General features: G+C 44.6%; 1 protein-coding gene across 1 annotated transcript; it reads right to left on the bottom strand.

Annotated features, from left to right (window-relative positions):
- Nucleotides 1-6,959: 6,959 nt before the first annotated feature.
- LOC141244063 (odorant receptor 131-2-like) lies at nt 6,960-7,832 on the bottom strand. The gene has a single exon (XM_073668969.1). The coding sequence runs from the start codon at nt 7,830-7,832 to the stop codon at nt 6,960-6,962; it is 873 nt and encodes a 290-aa protein (XP_073525070.1).
- Nucleotides 7,833-21,716: the final 13,884 nt, after the last annotated feature.

The following is a 21,716-nucleotide window of genomic DNA, read 5'->3' as shown; positions in this document are numbered from 1 at the left end:
GTGGTCTCAGATCAGGGACCTATGCACCCTTCTGCACAGTTTTGAAATGGCGACGAAGATGTTTAGTGCTGACGATGCCATTATCAGCATGACTATTCCGGTGATTTACATGCTGGAGCACATGTTAAACAGAATTCGGAGTCAGGTGGTGGCACAAGAGGAGGTGGAGGAAGTAGAGGAGGAGGAGTTGTATGCGGAAGGGCTAACATCTGCAAGGTCCAGACGGTCGGCAGCACCAGGGCGGCAGGCATGTGAGGGTGGGGGAGATGATTTTACCAGGGCGCATGGTAGCAGCCAAACTAGTGAGGAAGGTGCAGGAGCCCAGGAAGAAGTGGAGGACGAACTGATGGAAGACTCATCAGATGAGGGAGACCTTGATCACATTTCTGTTGTGCGAGGTTGGGGGGAGAGGACAGAGGAAGGAAGCATGATTGTTACCTCGCCACCAACACAACAGGGACTTGGTGCTCCTGGATGCGCAACACACATGAGTGCCTTCTTGCTGCACTACCTGCAACATGACCCTCGAATTGTGAGAATTAGAAATAATCCTGACTACTGGGTTGCCACACTGTTAGATCCCCGGTACAAAAGTAAATTTGCAGAAATTATTCCTGCCATAGAAAGGGATGCACGCATGCAGGAGTATCAGCAGAGACTGTTGCAGAATCTTACATGTGCTTTTCCACAAAATACCAGTGGTGCACGTAGTGAATCTCACAGTTCCAACTTGCCAACCGTGGTCTGTATGGAATTGTTCAATAAAGGGCCCAAAATTAAGATAACATAGATGGGAGAGGTCTCTATGAATAGGAATTCCTAAGTATTTGATACCCTGTGAGGGCCAGGCAAAGGGAAAGTTGGACTGGATGGAATCCTATATGGATTTAGGGAGGGAGACATCGAGGGCCTCAGACTTCGCTGCATTGATTTTAAAATTTGACCATGTAACAAAGTGATCTATTTCAGCCATAACAGCAGGGATGGATATATGTGATTGAGTGATATATACTAGGACATCATCAGCAAATAGAGAGCACTTGTACTCGGTGCCTCCCACCTCAATCCACCTAATATTGGGGTTATGGCGAATTGATGAGAGCAGGTGCTCCGTCACTAGGATGTATAAGAGAGGGGACAGAGGACATCCCTGCCTTGTCCCATTGGTGATTGTGAAAGGTGATGAAAATGTTCTGACGCACCCCCTGGGCCTTGGGACACCCGGAGCCGGACCCTTTTTGGTGGATGCTGGTGGTTGTAGTCTTCGTGGCGGCGATCCGGTTCCGTGGCTCAGGGCGGTCAAACCAGTGGCGGAACTATTTATGTGGTTTTGATGTTTAAATGTCCGACTACGCCACCCGTGGATTGCGGTCAGAGTGAACCGCCGCTACAGGGCAGACCGCTAAGGCTGGTGTTGTGGGTGCAGCAGAGCGTAGCATAACTCCCCACGGGAGGAGTATAGCCTCAGGGCAGTGTATGCGGAGGATGGGGGTGATGGTGCAGGGCAGCAGCAGTAACGACACGGAGTCAGTGATGCAGTTCAGGGCCTTTACTCACAGTTCTTATTATCCAGACCACGTCTGCAGGTAACGGCTGCCCACGTCGTACTGTGCTCACCAGGTGAGGGGCTCAGACAACTCCCAGATAACTTTGGAGCGCTTCACAGGACCCCCTTTGTGTGTCCTTTGTCTGGCCTTTCTTACCAACACTTCTGTCCGGCTGCCTCGGGCCTCCTCTTGGTAAACTTGGCGCCAGTTTCCCTGACCCTATGTGGTGCCTTCCTAGCGGGTGGAGCAAGGGGCTGCGCCACATAAAATGTCAGAGCCTCCGGTTTCTAGCTGAGGGTCATTTCCTGCCTCCACTAGTTCGGGGACCGGTCTCCCCCTTTGGCCTGACCCCTCCACGCAGGTGGATTCGGGCGTGCGGTGGCGACTCGCCCGTCCGCACCCCTGGGATCCCTTCATTCCTCGTTCCTGGAGCCTTCTCCGCTCCTCTTCCTTCCTTCTCCCTCTTGCAGGCCTGGGCCTCTGTTACTAGGCCCGCCTCCGGAGCAGAGCTCATGCAGAGCCCCTGCTCCCTGCCACTTCTGCTCAGACTTCTCTGCACTGAACTAAGATGGTGCCCACCTTTTACACTCCCTTCTCAATGCACCCAGGAACTGCTTCCTCCCTGCTCCTGCACTGCAGGGTTCCCCTTCCTCAGTGTTCCCTCCCCCCACTCCAGCCAGGGACAGGGACTGTCGTGCCCATCTCAGGGGCATATTGGTCGCCCTGCCCCACGGCAATGTGGTGTAATGCATGCAGGTGTCGGGTCCTGATCCACACTCCATCCTTATCTGAGAGTGAGATATCACACCTCTGGGTGAGGTGCAATACGTCTGTAGCAACCGAGCCCTCGGTGCTACAGTTCCATTTATCTTTAGCCTAGGTGACGTATTGTGATACAGGGCCGTGATTTTGGCTATAAAAGGGTCCCCTAGACCCCTACCCCAAGCTTTTTAAGAGAATCATATATGGCGTGCCAGGAGACTCTATGGAATGCTTTCTCAGCATCCAACGAGAGTATCTACTTACAAATTTTTAACTGCATCTAGCCCAGGAAATACTTTGTGCCTAGTAGCAGTGTCTGCTAGTCAGCGGATTATCCCGGCTGTTAAGCAAGCTACACCACCTGTAGTTTGGACACTTAATTTTTTCAAAGGAAATGCTTCGGGACCACGGGATACTTAGTGAAGAGCATCAGGAGGCACCCCAAGGCATAGGGGCTGGGACTGGCACTAGGATGCCTTGCGGTGGACAGCCGAGCTCGATCCTTATAAAAGCTTTTTAACTGCAGCAGCTTTAGTGGACGCTACTGGAGCTGGAATTGCGCGGCTGCTGGCATGAGACTTGCCCTCCAATAGATCCTTGTAAATGGATTTAAAGTGTATTCATTCAAATTAGAGGGACAATTTAAATTAAAAAGCTTAGAGCTGCCTCCACCACAGAGGGGCTCTCTCGACCCACCAGCGGACAGGCACCAGTATTGGGAGAGGGGGGCTGGCCGTCAGGGTTCACCGCGGCTCTGGCACAAACCCGGCGACACGGAGGTGGCACGGGCAGGAGCGGACTGGCCGTCTCGGCTTCTCACTTTTTGGATTTTAGAAGGGCATGACATGCCTATATCTGTGTCTCCCCCTCCTTTTACTCCTCCACCTCTTTTCTTTTCGCATGACTATTTGTACTTGTCACTTTTCCATGTGTTAGTTGTGTCTTCTGAGCAGTTTGTCAGCTTTTGGACACCTTTGAAGGTGTTTTCTATGTGTTTCTATGTGTTTTTGTTTGCCTGCCATTGGTTTTAACGGTGTTCGAAGGTGTTCGACGAACAGTTCGACGAACAGTTCGGCGAACACACGGGTGTTCGACGAACCGAACCGAACTCGAACACTACGGGGGTGGCTCAACACTACTCAGGAACAAGAAGGTGGAAGGGACCCTAAGGACCCACGAGAATCCAGGGTGCAGGGTCAGGCAGATTAAGGGTACCGGATCCCAAGTTGGTGGAGGAGAAACTACCCTCAGCCAAAGACCGGTCGTCGTGATCATCTATTGGTGCGACACCTCATCAAACCTGCTAGGAAGGCACCATATAGGACAGCGGAGGACGGGGCCCACGTTTAACCGCACAGGTCCGCGGCAGCTGGACAAAAGTGGGTCACTGGTGAGGCAGGCCAGAGAAAGGATAAAAGGGGGTCCTGTGCCATGCTCCTGAGCTGCCTGGGAGTTGACCGAGCCCCTCACCTGGTGGACGCAACACGGCTCGGGCGGTCACTGCTGACAGAAGTGACCCGGAACAAACGAACTGTGAGTAAAGACCCTGGACTGTAACTTGTTGTCTGTGTGCTCCTTCGCGCCTCCAGCACTATCAGCACCGGGACTCGCACTAGCACTGCCATCACTCCCACCATTCACTACTCTGCCCTGGGGCCGCACTGTTCCCGTGGGGAGTCACACCATCCCAGCTGCACACGTCATCGGCCCCAGCGGACTGCCTTGCAGTGGCGGTTCCTAATAACCGCAATCCACGGGAGGCGTAGTCGGACATTATTTGAAACACGTAGCAGACTACCATTGGCCTGACCACCCTGAGCCGCGGGACCGGGCCGCCACTACTACTCCCAGCGTCTCCCTATTGCCCGGTTCTGCGTGCCCCACGGCCCAGGGGGCGAGTCATATGCTATATACTAAATATACTAAAATGCAGATATGGTTCTGTATATAGTTCTCTGTTTCTCTTTGCTTTCTGGAGACTGCAATGATCTGTATCAAGAGCTGATCAAAAGGATTTGTGCTGTCCTGGTCCTGTTCAGCCTTCTGTATCTGCTGAAACAGGGCATTCTTCAGCGGCTGGCATCCTGGGCATTTACTAGTCCGGCATTTACTAATTCCTGCAATGTCATATTATATCATGATGCGTAGGGTCTATTGACTTGGTTTCATGCAACGTCACTGTGACATTACAACATGGAACCTAGTAAACGGCTGGCCGAGGTTGCCAGCCTCAGAATTGAAGATTGTCCCGGTTAGACTGTCATGTAGAACTGAACTGGATGCCGGTTTGGGGCATCACAAATCTTTTTGCACAACTCCCTAAATAAATGTAACATTTTTTTTACATTATTATAATTGTTTTTATGTTTCAGATTTTTTATTTATTTCATTTTACAGTTTTTTACACTTTTATTTGAATGAAAATATACAGGCAACAGAATATCAGTCCCCAAGGTTGTGGTATCCCAAGGTCAAACTGGTCTATCAAAGTAGCAGAGGATCATCCGGAGAGCTTGGGCTCTAACACAACAGGACCGGTCATGTGTTCTGTATTCTACGGCAGTCATATTTGGATCAAAGTGAAATTTACTTTACATCTTCTCATTTACAAAAAGATATTCTACACATTAAATACTGCTTGTATACAGGAGAAGGAGGCTTCCATCAATGCTGATCTAAAGAAGAACCAGAAGTCCAATACTATACATACCACAATCTTACCCAAAACCGGCTACACATTAAATGGATCTTAGTTAACTTTTACTAACACATGTTTTTATACCAGTTTAAGGCTTCATTTAGACGGCCGTAAAACACGGTCCGAGGATGGACTTGCCGCAGGTCTCCTGATCCGAACTCCTGACTTTAAATTTATTACGAGATACAAGACTCTAAAAAATTGGAATGTTACAAACTTAAGTATCTACTGTACATTTGTGTCCTTTCATTCTGATTCTGCCTGATATACAGTGGGGGAAATAAATATTTGATCCCCTGCTGTTTTTGTAAGTTTGCCCACTGACAAAGACATGAACAGTCTATAATTTTAAGGGTAGGTTAATTTTAACATTGAGAGATAGAATATCCAAAAAAATCAAGAAAATCACATTGTATAAATTAGATACATTTTTTACATTTTGCAGTGAGAAATAAGTATTTGATCCCTCTGGCAAACAACACTTAATACTTGGTGGCAAAACCCTTGTTGGCAAGCACAGAAGTCAGACGTTGTTTGTAGTTGGTGATGAGGGTTGCGCACATGTCAGGAGGAGTTTTGGTCCACTCCTCTTTGCAGATCATCTCTAAACCATTCAGATTTTGAGGCTGTCGCTTGGCAACTTGGAGCTTCAACTCCCTCCATACGTTTTCTATGGGATTAAGGTCTGGAGACTGGCTAGGCCACTCCATGACCTTACTGTGCTTCTTTTTGAGCCACTCCTTTGTTGCCTTGGCTGTATGTTTTGGGTCATTGTCTTGCTGGAAGACCCAACCACATACCATCTTCAATGCTCTTACTGCGGGAAGGAGGTTGTTGGCCAAAATCTCGCGATACATGACCCCATGCATCTTTGCTTCAGTACGGTGCAGCCCCAAAGTATAATGTCTCCCCCTCATGCTTCACGGTTGGGACGATGTTCTTAGGGTTGTACTCATCTTTCATCTTCCTCCAAACACGGTGAGTTGAGTTAATGCCAAAGAGCTCAATTTTTGTCTCATCTGACCACAGCACCTTCTCCCAATAACTTACAGAATCATCCAGGTTTTCATTGGCAAACTTCAGACAGGCCTGCACATCATGTGTCTTCTTGAGCAGGGGGACCTTGCGGGCACTGCAGGATTTTAAACCTTTAAAGCGTAATGTGTTACCAATGGTTTTCTTGGTGACTGTGGTCCCAGCTGCCTTGAGATCATTCAAAAGTTCCTCCCATGTAGTTTTAGGCTGATCTCTCACCTTCCTCATGATCAAGGATACCCCACGAGGTGAGATTTTGCATGGTGCTCCAGATCGATGTTGATTGACAGTCATTTTGTATTTCTTCCATTTTCTTACTATTGCACCAACAGTTCTCTCCTTCTCACCCAGCGTCTTACTTATGTTTTTTTAGCCCATTCCAGCTTTGTGCGGGTCCGTGATCTTGTCCCTGAAATCCTTAGAAAGCTCTTTGGTCTTGCCCATGTTGTAGAGGTTAGAGTCTGACTGATTGAGTCTGTGGGAAGGAGTCTTTTATATAGGTGACTATGTAAGACAGCCGTCTTTAATGCAGGTAACGAGTTGATTAGGAGCATCTAACCGTCTGTAGGAGCCAGAACTGATAATGGTTTGTAGGAGATCAAATACTTATTTCTCACTGCAAAATGTAAAAAAAATTATCTAATTTATACAATGTGATTTTCTTGATTCTTTTTTTGGATATTCTATCTCTCAATGTTAAAATTAACCTACCCTTAAAATTATAGACTGTTCATGTCTTTGTCAGTGGGCAAACTTACAAAAACAGCAAGGGATCAAATACTTATTTCCCCCACTTTATAAGGTCTAACCATCCTTTGGAGACTACACCCATTTTGGAAAATGTTGCATATTTCTCCCTTTCTTTCATCCTCGCTTGCTTTCTATCTATCTAATATTAATTAGTGACTTCCATCCAACTATACAGAGAAGTTCATCTTCTTTATATATTTTTGGAACACTTCATCCCTTACACCATAAATTAAAGGACTGATAAATCTGGGGATGCACATGAAGAAGAAAAAGTTGGTTATTTGTATGAAAAAGAAATAATCCCGCAGATAAGCATTAGTGAAAGAATATGAGAGAGACATCATACATAGTCCGAGCTGGAGGGCGTGAAGAAGGACGGTTTTCTCTGCCTTGAATGCCGAAGACCTCCCAGATCTGATCTTCCGAGCTGCCATCATAATTCTGATATAGGTATAAAAGATGACCAATCCCACCAAGATGAAGATGGAGATATCCACAACTGACCTTAGGGTAGCTTGAAAACTGTTCATTGCAAATGTTGACCACTGACATATCAAACTGGTGGAGAAGAAATTCTTTGGCATTGAGTAACACATGGCGATAAAATCAAGCAACAGCGGAATGAGACTCAGAAGCCACATGAGTCCCATGACCAAAAAAGACCTCTGCACGGTGCAAACTTGTGCATGTCTTAATGGATAACAAATGGCAAAGTGACGTTCCAAGGACATGATGGCCAAGTTGTAGAGTGTAACTCTAAACGCACTTGCAGCGAATATGACGAGGGCATAACATATGGGCACGGGGATGTACACAATGTATCTAACTACAAAAAAAAGGAATATTAGCACAGAAAGTAGCAAGGTATCATTTATGAGCATGTGGATAAACAGGATGTAGCGAGAGTTCTCTCGAACATGAGGAGTGGTTAAGAAGACGTGTAAGATGATTGTCACAAAGTAGATGTAGACACAGAAGGACAGGAGCATTAAGGTAAGCAGGGTGCTCCTCACGATCTCCGCGGTTTGAATGTCCGTCATGTTGCTGACCTCAGTGAAGTTAACCATCATGAGAATAGTCCAGGAAAACCTTCTGGTTGAAATTCTCATGCTAAAAAAGAGGACAGTTATGACAAGAACAAGTAAGAGTTAGACAATAGTTACCTTTAATTTGATGGTCCTCAGGTTGCGGTAAGAATGCAACACTGCTTTTCTTGTTGAAATTTTGAAAGTAATGGGAGAAAGACAACTTGTGAACAAATGAAATGGACCCTAGAGATATCTGAGTCCTAGTGAGGAATTCTGCTTCTTCCATTGACTAAAAGTTTGTATACACGTTAGATTGCTGGCAAAGGGTCGCTCCACCTATGTCTCAACTATCTCCCAAATCCTTACTAAAATACAAGTGGCAGATAATTGCACTATGCCCATTTAAGATGACACTTCCTAGAACTGAGATTACATTTAAAACAGGCAAAAAAGCAGAATTTGTAGGGAGATTTTAGCTGTTAAAACTCCAAAATTTAGTTTTGGCTGCAAGTCAACGTCCCCAACCACCATTTACCATGCAAGAAGTAAAAGAGCCATTACATTATAAAGTGAGACTCATAAAGCGTCATCATAACTCATAGAACTTGTCTCCCCCTCCCCAGCAATGTGGTTCTTGGTACTTTTGTTACCTCTGCGCCCCATATAGGTTTTGGATCTGGGGGATTACAGTTGTCTAAAGCCGGAGACGTACATTAAAAATCACAGAGCCCCATCCAAAAAAAAGGTCTAATTTCCACCTCCCCCCTAAAAATATGTATATATATTACATATGTCTCCAGACTTTTATACACAAGCAAAAGGATATGCACTGTGGCGAGAACAGCCCCTGAAACTGTGATGAATAAATCTATGAGTGGGAAACAGAGCACACGATAGGGTGGTACCCTGCGGAAGGAGAACGGGTAAATGCTGGTTACGCTCACCTGGTAGAGTTGTGACCGGCACAACTCCTATGTAGGCATGAAGAAAAACAACGGCGGCTGCCCCGTGGCTGGTGGATGAGTTCTCCAGGAGATATTGGATCCAGTTGGGTGAACACGTAGGTGGGCTGCGCTGCTGGAGTAAATCAATTCTTCAGAGATGATGATGATGATGATGATGAAGAAAAGGCTTTTTATTCACAACGCGTTTCAATGTCGTACCCGCATCTTTATCAAGTGAAAGAACCAAATGTGCAAAACATGGCAACAGATAAGTTTTTAAAGGCCCAAAATGAAAGCCAATTACATAGGGAACACCCACAGGAACACTTAAACCAATAGGGAAATTGGGGGGGGAGGGAAATATCAACTGGCAATTTCAAATTTATTAAAGTTAAAGAAAAAAAATAAAAGGACCATAGTTATTAATGATAAAATCAATACATTCCTATCATAGGAGAAGTGGGAAAAGAACCCAGGATGGACCAGTGAATAGAAGCCAGAAAGGGAATATTTAACCGAGGCACCACCTGGGCAGATGATGGAAAGGGGAAAGAGGAAAGAAGGGAACTATATATATAAATGATAACATATTAATAAAGGACAAGTTCTTGAGGAGAAATGATTGGAGTTTAGTAGAAATGGGACCAGAATCCAGGATGGACCAGTCGATAGAAGCCAGAAAAAGGACATTTACCGAAGAAGCCACCAAGGTAGATGAGGGAGAGGTGATAAAGAAAAGGGAACTAAACAGATACTGTAAATGATAAAATGTAAATAAATGAATAAAGGAAAAAGTGTTGAAAAGAAAGTAGTAAAAAGAAGAGTGCAGGAGAAATGGGATTAGAATCCAGGATGAGTCAGTGAATAAGAACCAGAAAGAACAAAAAACAGAGGGGCCGCCTAGGAAAAGGAGCTAGAGGCACCAAACAACAAAATAACAAAATGCACATACACACAACCCCTGGCAAAAATTATGGAATCACCGGGCTCGGAGGATGTTCATTCAGTTGTTTAATGTTGTTGAAAAAAAGCCGATCACAGACATGGCACAAAACTACTGTAAAGTCATTTCAAATGGCAACTTTAGGGCTTTAAGAAACACTAAAAGAAATCAAGATAAAAAATGTGGTACTCAGTAAGGGTAATTTTTTTCAGACCAAGCAGAGGGAAAAAATTATGGAATCACTCCGTTCTGAGGAAAAAATTATGGAATCATCCTGTAAATTTTCATTTCCAAAACTAACACCTGTATCAAATTAGATCTGCTCGTTAGTCTGCATCTAAAAAGGAGTGATCACACCTTGGAGAGCTGTTGCACCAAGTGGACTGACATGAATCATGGCTCCAACAGGAGAGATGTCAATTGAAACAAAGGAGAGGATTATCAAACTCTTAAAAGAAGGTAAATAATCACGCAATGTTGCAAAAGATGTTGGTTGTTCACAGTCAGCTGTGTCTAAAATCTGGACCAAATGCAAACAACATGGGAAGGTTGTTAAAGGCAAACATACTGGTAGACCAAGGAAGACATCAAAGCGTCAAGACCGGAAACTTAAAGCAATATGTCTCCAAAACAGGAAATGCACAGCAAAACAAATGAGGAACGAATGGGAGGAAACTGGAGTCAATGTCTGTGATCGAACTGTGAGAAACCGCCTGAAGGAAATGGGATTTACATACAGAAAAGCTAAACATAAGCCATCATTAACACCTAAACAGAAAAAACAAGGTTACAATGGGCTAAGGAAAAGCAATCGTGGACTGTGGATGACTGGATGAAAGTCATATTCAGTGATGAATCACGAATCTGCATTGGGCAAGGTGATGATGCTGGAACTTTTGTTTGGTGCCGTTCCAATGAGATTTTTAAAGATGACTGCATGAAGAGAACATGCAAATTTCCACAGTCATTGATGATATGGGGCTACATGTCAGGTAAAGGCACTGGGGAGATGGCTGTCATTACATCTTCAATAAATGCCCAAGTTTACATTGATATTTTGGACAGTTTTCTTATCCCATCAATTGAAATGATGTCTGGAGATGATGACATCATTTTTCAAGATGATAATGCATCCTGTCATAGAGCAAAAACTGTGAAAACATTCCTTGAAGGAAGACACATAAGGTCAATATCATGGCCTGCAAATATAGTCCGGATCTCAATCCAATTGAAAATCTTTGGTGGAAGTTGAAGAAAATGGTCCATGACAAGGATCCAACCTGCAAAGCTGATCTGGCAACAGCAATCAGAGAAAGTTGGAGCCAGATTGATGAAGAGTACTGTTTGTCACTCATTAAGTCCTTTCCTCAGAGGCTGCAAGCTGTTGTTAAAGCCAGAGGTGGTGCAATAAAATACTAGTGATGTATTGGAGTGTTCTTTTGTGTGTTAGTTTTTCATGATTCCATAATTTTTTCCTCAGAATTGAGTGATTCCATAATTTTTTCCCTCTGCTTGGTCTGAAAAAAATTACCCTTACTGAGTACCACATTTTTTTATCTTGATTTCTTTTAGTGTTTCTTAAAGCCCTAAAGTTGCCATTTGAAATGACTTTAGTTTTGTGCCATGTCTGTGATCTGCTTTTTTCAACTACATTAAACAACTGAATGAACATCCTCCGAGCCCGGTGATTCCATAATTTTTGCCAGGGGTTGTATAAATAATATCAATGGATGAAAAAGAATAAAAAGTGTTAAAGAGCATGGAGTGGAATGATTGGAGCTTGGAGGACAGGAGAAACAGGATTTACCAGTGAAGAGAACATTTATCGGAAGAGCAATCGGCAGAGATGGTGGTAGGTTAGAAAAGAGAAAAAGGGGGTGAAAGTTGTGAAACAAGGAATAGGCGGAGAATTACAAGTGAGATAATGTTACAAAGACTCGAGAGAAGATGAGACAAGGACTCAGATGAAGGTGCAGTGAGAAGAGCTTGTATAGGACTCGAGTGCGATAAATATTGGCCTGAGATGGGGTTTTGGGCAGTGAATGGTGATAAGACATATTGTGATATATAGAATTAAAAATGGGGCTAGTAATACAAATGTACATTAAAATAACAATCAGAAGGGTAATAAAATACATAAGAAAGAAGATTTGTGACCCTATGGAGTAACTGTACAGAGATAAAAATATTGTGTGTATATAAATAGAATAATTAAATAAAATAAATAATTAAAAATCTCAGTAAGTCCATAGGGTTTAAGAGTGCTGATCCTGTATAGCCAATATATTTCTTTTCTCTTCAAGGTTTCCATAGGGTTTAGGAGTTCAAGGGAAATTGATTTAATTGATGTTATGGAGATGCCTGTGGCATTCTTACCGTGTACCAGCACTCAATGCCGGGATAAACCAAGCTTCATGAAACCTTTTACAATATTGGACGGATGAGAATTAAACCTTTGGTGTAGTGTCTGGGTGACATAAAGTTGTTTTTCTTTAACTTTAATCAATTAGAAATTGCCAGTTGAACTTTCCTCTTATTCCCGATTTCCTATTGCTTTAAGTGTTCCTGAAATTGTGATAACGGACAGGGTGGAGGGGACTCGGTGCTCCTTGGCCACCCAGACTCACTGGCCCCATAGAGAGTGGTGGTCTGGTGCTCTGGACGGTACGCCCCTGTCTAAAGCCCTCCTGTAATGGTTCTAAAACAATTCTACCTACCCCATTATCAGGTTCTTCTACTTACTGTACGAGGATTACATAAGTCTTTCCATTTACATCAACAAGCTGCATAATGTATTTATAGAGAGAAGGATACGGGAGGAGTGAGGGGCTGAGCGCTATATATCAGCTTCTCAGCCCCTGATGGATTCCAAAGGATGAGCAATGTCATAGATTAGTTTTCACAACGCAATTTTGTCTCTGAACATTATGGAAGTAATAACCCACAAGAGAATTCAGCCTTACAGTTGTTGAACCTAGATATATCCTTATGGAATAGGTGAGGAAATCTGCAGCATAAACACAGAAGGTAGATAAATAAATAGATAGCTAGACAGCCTTTCTTGACTTTTGATTTTTGCTGATGTTTTTTCCTCTAAATTCATCAAAATGACTTACGCGATTTATGAATTTTTCGGCAGAATATTACCTTTTTTTTCTGCCTTTAACTAGCTTTATGACTTGCTAGCGGGAAAAGTCTCACGTTTTGCAAAAATGTCACAAAAAAATGAGTCAAAAAAATCTAGCGTACTTCAAATCACTCTAAGAGAGGACTTGGAGTCAAGTTGAGTTAAATTTTGCCACTTTTTAGAGAAATTGCATTTCATGAATCTGTCTAGTTAAAAGAAAAAAAGGGATTGCTCTCAGTGGGAAAAATAAGACAAGCTTGTAGTTATGATACCTTTTAATGGCTAACAAAAATAAAATAAATGATGTTACTAGGCAAGCTTCTGGGACTTCTTAGGTCCCTTCTTCAGGCATGATATAACAAAATATCTTAAGAAACACAAATATATGCACAAAAAACAAACAAAAGAAGCCTAGATGCATGGCATAATCAATGGACATTTAAATAAACAAACAAACTGAGCTCAGAGAATGAATCTTTAATTGGATTAGATTAGTGGTGTGAAGTTTTATTTTCCCAATATCCATGTAAGATCAGAGACCTGGTGCCCTCCTGTCTCTTGAGCAGATTCCTCAGATTTTGTAGTGAGTTATAAATCCTGACAGATTTAGTCCTGTGAGAAGGGAATCAAAGACTCTAATCAGTTTGTATTCCCAAACCCTTCAATGTTTTTGTGATTTGAAGTTACCTTTTAATATGACTACTTTCATGTTGTTGATGTTGTGTCCTGGAGCACACAAATTTTTGGCCACCGGTAAATGTTTATTTTTGTGTCTGTAATCGTGTGGCATTGAGACCTCATCCTTGCTCTCAGTTTTTGTCTTGTTTCTCCCACATAGAGACCCCCAATAGGACATATAGTGCACAGAATTAAGTACACCACATTGGAAGAGGAACATGCGAATGTCCTACTGTGTGTTGGGATCTGATGAAAGGGTAGTTTTCCGGCAACTCGTGAAATTGACTTAAAAAATAGCCTTTATTTTGAAAAAATTAAAAACATGAGACCATAGTGCAAATAAAAGCGTACAGAGGCTACAGAGGTGTGTTGGGATCTGTATCCTGTCTTTGGTCTCTACATGAGTGCAGGTTTTGCAGCTCTTCACATTGCAAGGATATGTTCCTCTTTGTGTATGTGAGGGCATTGAACTTCGGATCATGATTTTCTTAAATTTGTAGGTTGCCTGTAGCATAGCAAGGGAGGGTCTTTGAATATTGTAGCAAATAATAAGAGAATAGAAAGGCAGCAACTCACCAATCCTGTTTCAATTAAAAGTCGTTAAATCCAGAAAAACTGCTGATCCATCAAGTGGTACATTGCAAGGCAAAAGTGAGCAGTGCGGGGAGAGGGGAAGTGGACGACGTCCGTTTCGCACCTGTGTGGTGCTTGTACAGGTCCAAGAGATTGGACAGCCCAGCTTCATCTCATCCCAACGTGGATTGGGTGACAATGAGGAAGAGGCGAAGGAAGAACAGGAGCTAGTTTCCTGTGCTATAGACGGTACTACCTGCACAACTGTCATACCATCTGTTCAGCGTGGATGGCCTGAGGACAGGGAGGAGGAGGATGAGGAGGAGAGCATGGTCAGTCGTCCTCTTGGTGAGGACACGGAAGTCTTGCCTCTTTGCAGTCTGGCACACATGGCTGAGTTTATGTTACGCTGCCTTTCCCATGACCCTCGTGTTGTCCAAATTTTGGGTGACAGTCCTTACTGGTTGGTGACACTTCTAGACCCACGCTACAAGGAGAACTTTCTATCTCTTATTCCTTTGCAGGACAGGCCTAATAAAATGGGGCAGTACGAGAAGGCCCTTGTTACGGAGTTATTTAAAAAATTCCCATCTGAAAACGCTGGTGGCAGAGGTCACAGTTCGTTGGACAACCAAGGAGTACAGGCAAGAGAGACACAAATGCAATCCAGCAGAGGCAGGGGAACAGTGTCCAAATTCTGGTACAGTTTTCTTAGACCCTCCCATCGCACAGGCCCTGAGGCGCGGGGTATTCTCTCAAGGAATGAAGTTACGGAAGATGGTGAGTGAGCACCTTGCTGACTGTACCAACCTCCTCCATGATTCCTCTGTGCCTCATATTTATTGGGTATCCAAGCTGGACACGTGGCATGAACTGGCTCTCTATGCCTTGGAGGTCCTGGCCTGCACTGCCGCTAGCGTTTTGTCAGAGCGGGTTTTCAGTGCCGCTGGTGGAATTATAACTGATAGGCGCATCCGCCCGTCAACTGTAAATGCTGACAGGCTGACTCTTATAAAAAATGATCAAGGGCTGGATTGGGCCAGACTTCTCAACACCACCGAATGATAGCAGCGTAACATAAACTCAAATACAGTGTCTTTTTTTGGGAGGTCTAAATCTATTCCCATGCACCTCTGTCTTCACATCCAGACATGGGTATACACTTTCTGATTTTGTCTATTTGCTCTTGTCCTCCTCCTCCGCATCCTCATCCTCCACCACCATATCACCACCATATGTACCACATCAACATATCTACGTCTCTTGCAAGGGGCATTGGAGTTCCTCCAAATTTTTAGCAGCCGTTGCTTCATTGCATAGGCAAACAGTATGAAAGACACACTTCCTAATAATGGGAACATTGTTTTCAGGAGGCCCTCCGACCTCTACGTCTCTTGCAAGGGGCATTGGAATGCCTCCAAATTTTTGGCAGCCATTGCAGTCATTGCATATGCAAACAGTATGGGAGACCTTCCCCTTTCTAATGGGAATATGTCGTTACTGAGGCCCACATCTATGTGTCTTCGAATTGTTAGTGGTGTTTTTCTTACATTTTTTGCAGCCGTTGGACTCACTGCATACCCTATAACTGAATAGCAGACCCTCTCCTTTCTAATGGGAATATGTTGTTACTGTGGCCCAGCTGTATGTGTCTTTAAATTGTTAGTGGGGTTTTTCCCAAATTTTGGCAGTCCTTGCAGTCACAGCATGGGCATTACCACTATAGGAGACCCACTCCTTTATAATAGGAAACATTTTTTTTACTGAGACCCTCCTCTATGTCTCTTCAAAGGGGTATTGGGTTGCGCCCAAATTTTTGGCGGCCCTTGCAGTGACTGCATACGCAATAACAGTATAGGAAACTCACTCATTAATAATGGGAACAACAAAGCATAGCCGACTGCGGGCCCTTTAAGAATAGTAAGGGCCACCTGATGGCCCTATAAAAATAGTCTTTGTGACTTTCAAAGTCCCTCCATCATAAATGAAACAGGATGTGTCTGATGATGTGTCACACACCGCATGGTCAGATAAGACTGTAAAATGTTAAAATGTCATTTCTCAGTGAATGCATTTGTCACGGTTGAAAGAAATGCAAAAGTGCAAAAATGCATCAAAAATGCTACGTGTGAACATAGCCCAAGGTGTGGAGGAGCATTTTTGTTTTTGGTTATTTATTTTGCCTTATATGCAAGTCATTACCCTGGAAAGGATGTCCCTTAACATATTTTCAGGAAAATCCATTTTGTTTTTGTTTTTGTATGTTTTATTGTGAGTCCGTAAAAGTGGCATAATACCTCTGACAACATTGTTGACAGCAGTGACCTGGGAGTCAGAAATGCTTCCAGGGGTTTTCCCCATGCTGTTCCCATGACATTTGAGCACTGTTCCCATTGATTTGGGCAATTTTTAGGCCCTCTGCAGACTGCCGGGGGGAGCCGCCAGAAAAATGCTTGAGTTTCCCATAGACTTACATTGGGCTTATTACTCGGTCCAAGCACTCAAGCATTCCAATATGCTAGACTCGAACAACAAGTACACAAGCATTTTAATGCTCACTCATCACTAATAAAGATGTCAGAAGAACAGATTTCTAAAGCGCGCACCCGCAGACCACTTTTAGCCGCCATTAATGCAAAGATGGATTAGCTGGGGGAGAAGGAAGCTGAAGACGTCATGGGGACATTCTTCCAGGAGCTAACACAGTTTCTAACCGGGTTGAAGTTGGAGGATAGAGGGGCGGCGCCAATTACCAAGAGCGGGAATCTCCGTCTGCAGACAGAACTACAGGAATTGAAGGAACAATTCAAAGCCTTAACAACAGCCCTGCAATTGACCAAAACCTCTGAATCAGTGACAGACTCTGACAGAACCTTTAGCTCGGGTTAGATAAATTAGGAAGACAGTCCTCTCTAGTACCACAAATCACCATAAAGAAAGAATTCAAGATCCTGGGACAGATTGGAGAGTGTGAGCAGAAAGAGAAACTGTCTTATATGAACTTGTTGCACCAGATCTATGCAGGACTACAGAAAGGCTACCAGCCAGATGAGATCGTTGAGGGGGTGGTGAAAACAATCAGCCCAGGACTGAACCTCCATAGTATGCAAGAAATGAAAAGTTAATTGACCTTGCAACAGGTGAAGATGATTTTAAAAGGGCACTATAAAGAAGAGAGTACTTCAGAATTGTTCCACCAACTCATTAACATCTCACAGAACAATAATGGATCACATTGTAGGTGACTGTGTAATGTTGTACCATCTTGGGTATATGCTTGGACTGTTCTATCTGTTTATTGTCCGCTTTGTGGTTCAATAAAGTATTGCCACGCTGTTTTACCCACACCCTGTGTTGTCTGAGTAGTGTTACGCCCACGGAGTGCCAGAGGGATGGCCGCCGGGGTCCCCTTGATACTGCACAGCTCACTTCGAATGTCGCGGATCTCGTGACATATCTCTCGCACCCAGTCGGGCTCATTGCGGGTTGATTCAGGAGTGACCACTTCATGGCTCCAGACTGTGGCAGTGAGAACAGGGATCTCTTTCTCCAAGACTCTAGCTTCAGTCCCGACCTCAAGGAAGCCTAGATCAGGGATCAAGCGCATTCGCTCCTTTAAGATCTGTTTCAGGGAGGGATCCCTCAGGCCAGCAATTAATTGGTCACGAAGCCCTTCATCTAATGGTTCTAGTTCTCGGCGCCGGTCTCGAGTCTTCTTGACGATATTGTCTGTCCCTTCCTGCAATGCATTAACATACTGAGTTATGGTATCATTTTCCTCTTGGACCGGCTAGAACAACCACGGACAAAGGTGCCCTAGGTCTGTGGTATCACCATGCATGTCCTCCAAGAATTTTATCACTTTGTCCACAGTGTCATGGTCCCTAGGTGGGCGGTACATAGGTCTGCCGGGCCTCCCCATCAAGGGCCAGGAGGGCCAGCTCGGCCTGGGCAGAAGGGGTCAGGGGATACATGAGCAGCATACTTCTCAGCCTCTCTAACCAGTCCCACATTGACACGCTGCTCCCCATAAACTTGGGAAGATTGCTGAGCATAGCCCCCAATGGTATATGTCCCTTACTGGACTCGGTCACGGACTGTTCCACCATCTCTGTGTCTTAATGTTGCATTCTGCCGACTATGACAAATGTAACACAGGTGCCGAAATGCACCACGAGGCAGAAACAGTCAGGGATTGATATAACTACTTTATGTATAACAATTATTTTAAAGGAGTTAGAAACAATGGAAATCAACAGTAACTTGAAATAATAATAAGGAGTCTTTCCGTAAGTAACAGTAAAGTTCTTTTCTGTAGTGCGGTACACCCAGTCGTGGGAGTCACCACGTAAGTTCTCTTTATCTCTAAATGGCCCTAGCGGGGGTCACCAGTTCTTCCCGCTAGGCCACAAGTCTCTTTCAGATATAGTCAATCAGATCCCATTTAGCCTCCCACGCAGCAGCCGGCCCCCTCCCAATCTGAAGTCCTAATCCCAATTGTCATGTCCTATCACTAGTGCACCTCTCCTGTCGCCATCTTCTCTCAGCTCTTCTCGGCTTGACTGTTGATGGTAGTCTCTCAGGTTTGGGGCAGGGGGGTCCAGACCTCGTCTCTTGACAGGCGAAGTCAGATTCTGGAAGCTTAAACAGCGAAGGGAGCAGGTCCTGGCCCTGCCCATCATATTCAGAACTCAGGGCACTTCTGTGAGGGGTCCGGAACATGTCAGGCGGTATCCGACGCTTAGGTGATGCGGGCCTCCTGCTGAGGTCTGTCACACTGGGCTCTGCAGCACCTCTAGAACATGTCTGTTCTGCTCTCTGACTTGGCGCCAAATCTGCCTGCGGTTTGGCACTCAGGGCTTTTATATTCAGGAAATCCCTCCTGTGGGTCACCTGATCAGGTCCGGAATCTGAATTTACTCCCCCTTCAAATCTTCTAGCACAACTTGGTTCTGCTTGATTTCGAATGGCCAGCAGACGGCAGTGTTTCCTCACTAATGGCACATCCTGCAAGGGTTCTTCAGAGATTTTACTGCATCCTATTACAACTTCAAGGATGGAGCTTATGGCTGTCACTGAGGTGAAGGGCAGCCATATTAATATATGTATTACTTTAATTTCACTGTGATTTTTTATGAAATGTATTTTGTACATTGATGTTCAGTTGTTATTCTCACTGTAACAGATGGTAATAAACAATTGAGATGGAAAATTTACATTTTTCCTTTAGTTTCCCAATAATTGCCCAATATTTTGCCCACAGAGATATTCTCCTAAATAAGACAAAACTGCACAGCAACTTTCTTAAATATTGTGGTTTCAGGTTTATTAATTTTTTGGATTGATGACAGCACTGGAGATGTTCAATAATAAGATTAATTATCAAAAATACAAATCTCCTAATAATTGTGCCCAGTGTAAAGAGACACAAGGAGACCAGTGCCTGAGTGTAAGGGACTGATAATGGATAATGGATGTATTAGGCTGTAAGGCTATGTGCCCACGATGCAGAAATGAAGCAGAAAATTTCTGCAGCATTTCTGCATCTCCCTGGCAGAAAAAACGCATGCAGATTGTGCATGCGTTTTTCCTGCAGAATACATGCGGATTCACATGAGTATCCACATGCGTTAACGCATGTGTTTCTGCATGCGGACTGACAAGCACTTTCCAGGCGATAGCATCACTTGGAAAGTGCTTGACAACTAGGTCACACTGTATAAATCCATGCAAACAGCATGGATTTATATAGTGTGACCGTAAAAATAAAAAAAATAAAGCTATACTCACCCCCGATGCCCCGCCGCGTGTGCTGTCGTGCTCCTTACTGGTTCCTTCCTGGCTTGCCGGCATCTCGCGAGACAGCCTGTGGTCACATGACCGCGACGTCATCTCAGGTCCTGGAAGGAGAAGCGCTGCAGGGGCCGCCGGACAGGTGAATATAAACTTTATTTTTTATTTTATTCTTTTTTTACAGGTACAATGGTACCCAGGTCTGGATGAGAGTCTCCTCTCCTCCAGAACTGGGTACCATCCGCACATTGAAATGCATATTATCCGCTTGTACAAATGTACAGACACAGATTCTATGCGTCTCAATGCAAGTTTATGGCGGCGCTTCCGCAAAATTAATGAACAGGCTGCGGATTTATGAGCGCTGCAGAAACGCTGCGGAAAAATCCGCAGCATGTGCATTGACATTGCGGAATGCCATTGGGGACCATGGGGTGCGGATTACCATGCGTTTTTGATGCGTTTCCACTGCGGAAATTCCGCAGCATAAACGCATGAAAAACGCATTGTGTGCACGCAGCCTAAGAGTAAGATTGCCAGTCATATAAGGGCAGCTCCTTGGGCAAGAAGAAGCAAGGATTATCGAAAAACGACCATTGTCCTGGTGTGTGCTGCAAAACCCCTGTTTGTCAAGCACCGTTTTCTAAAAAATAAAAGTTTGTTGCTTGATTTGGGAGTGTTATCCTGTTCTTACCATATTTTTGCGATACACATTGCAGAGAGAGGGGCTGAATCAAGAATTAAGAGAGAATGTGCAGTGATGTAATAAGAGTGAAACAAAGTTTGTGTTGGAGAGAAGTGCAAGCCCATCATCATTTCATATAACAACTGTCTATCACTGTTCAAATTGTTGCTTAATGGGAGAAAAATAGTAACCATTAAGCGCATTGCCTTCTGTGTACTTCTTCATTCCTTCCTCCATCTCTCTGCAATCAGGTGTACATTTCTCAATAAAGTGCCAACTTGCAAACAGTAACATGAGGGACCCGTCCCAAACCCTCAACGGTAGGCCCTGGGGTGGCTGCAGGGCTTAGATGATCCAGATGCTGGACCTCGTCTTCGGCCACCTCCAACGGGTTTTTGTTCTGAGGTACACGTTGTAGTTCTTATAAAACCAATAAGGGGCACCTGAAGAGGCGCAACTATCTACAAGAAGTGGCTGCTCCCAGTCCTCAGCCGGTTAGTCTTTGGACCCGTTCCGGGTAACTTTAAATGAAACTTTGAAACCTTTCAACTTTTGATTACACCCTTCCGGGCAACTGGATAAACCGTTAACTTGCAGTGTCTCTGAATACCCTGACGGGTAACTTATTTACAGTTAAAGTTCAGTTCAGTCCCATCTACTGCACTCAGTAGTGGTGCTCCCTGTGGGGAGGCTCTGGTTCATCACGGGCTGACCCAGCCGGGTCTTCAGCATGGTGGGACTCTGTCTCCACCCGATGGACATTGAGGGCATACCAGCCTCTTACTCCTCGGTGCCTGGTGTAGGACACGGTGTCCCCGGGATACAGGTCTCGATCTGGGTGTCCCTCTGACAGGCGGGACTCCACGTCCCTTCTGTTTACGAAGAGGTCCGTGTCTGACGGCGGGTCCCAGATGAACCCCCATCCCGCGTCCAAGTCGAACTTCACCACGGTCCCGGTAATTCTGGGACCACGAGCCGCTCGCTTGTGATGGAGGGTCCGGGCCTTCTCTTCCAGATTGCTGGCCTCAAGTCGCGCCCATCGCTCACGCCGTTGTTTCCGCTCCTTCTCAAACTTGAGCAGCTGTTGGTGGCAGAATTCCTTGTGGTGTGCTGCAGCTGCCCTGGTCTCCTGGGAGAACCCCATTAGATCTTC

This window comes from Phyllobates terribilis, unplaced genomic scaffold, assembly GCF_046119375.1.
Source record: "Phyllobates terribilis strain yellow unplaced genomic scaffold, ASM4611937v1 Scaffold_2__4_contigs__length_985480577, whole genome shotgun sequence".
NCBI lineage: Eukaryota > Metazoa > Chordata > Amphibia > Anura > Dendrobatidae > Phyllobates > Phyllobates terribilis.
The sequence above is the reverse complement of the archived record's forward strand: the minus strand, read 5'-3'. Positions and strand labels throughout refer to the sequence as shown.

What these genes read in the sequence shown, in the direction of transcription:
- LOC141244063 (XM_073668969.1), bottom strand. Translation starts at nt 7,832, where the DNA reads ATGACGGACATTCAAACCGCGGAGATCGTGAGGAGCACCCTGCTTACC.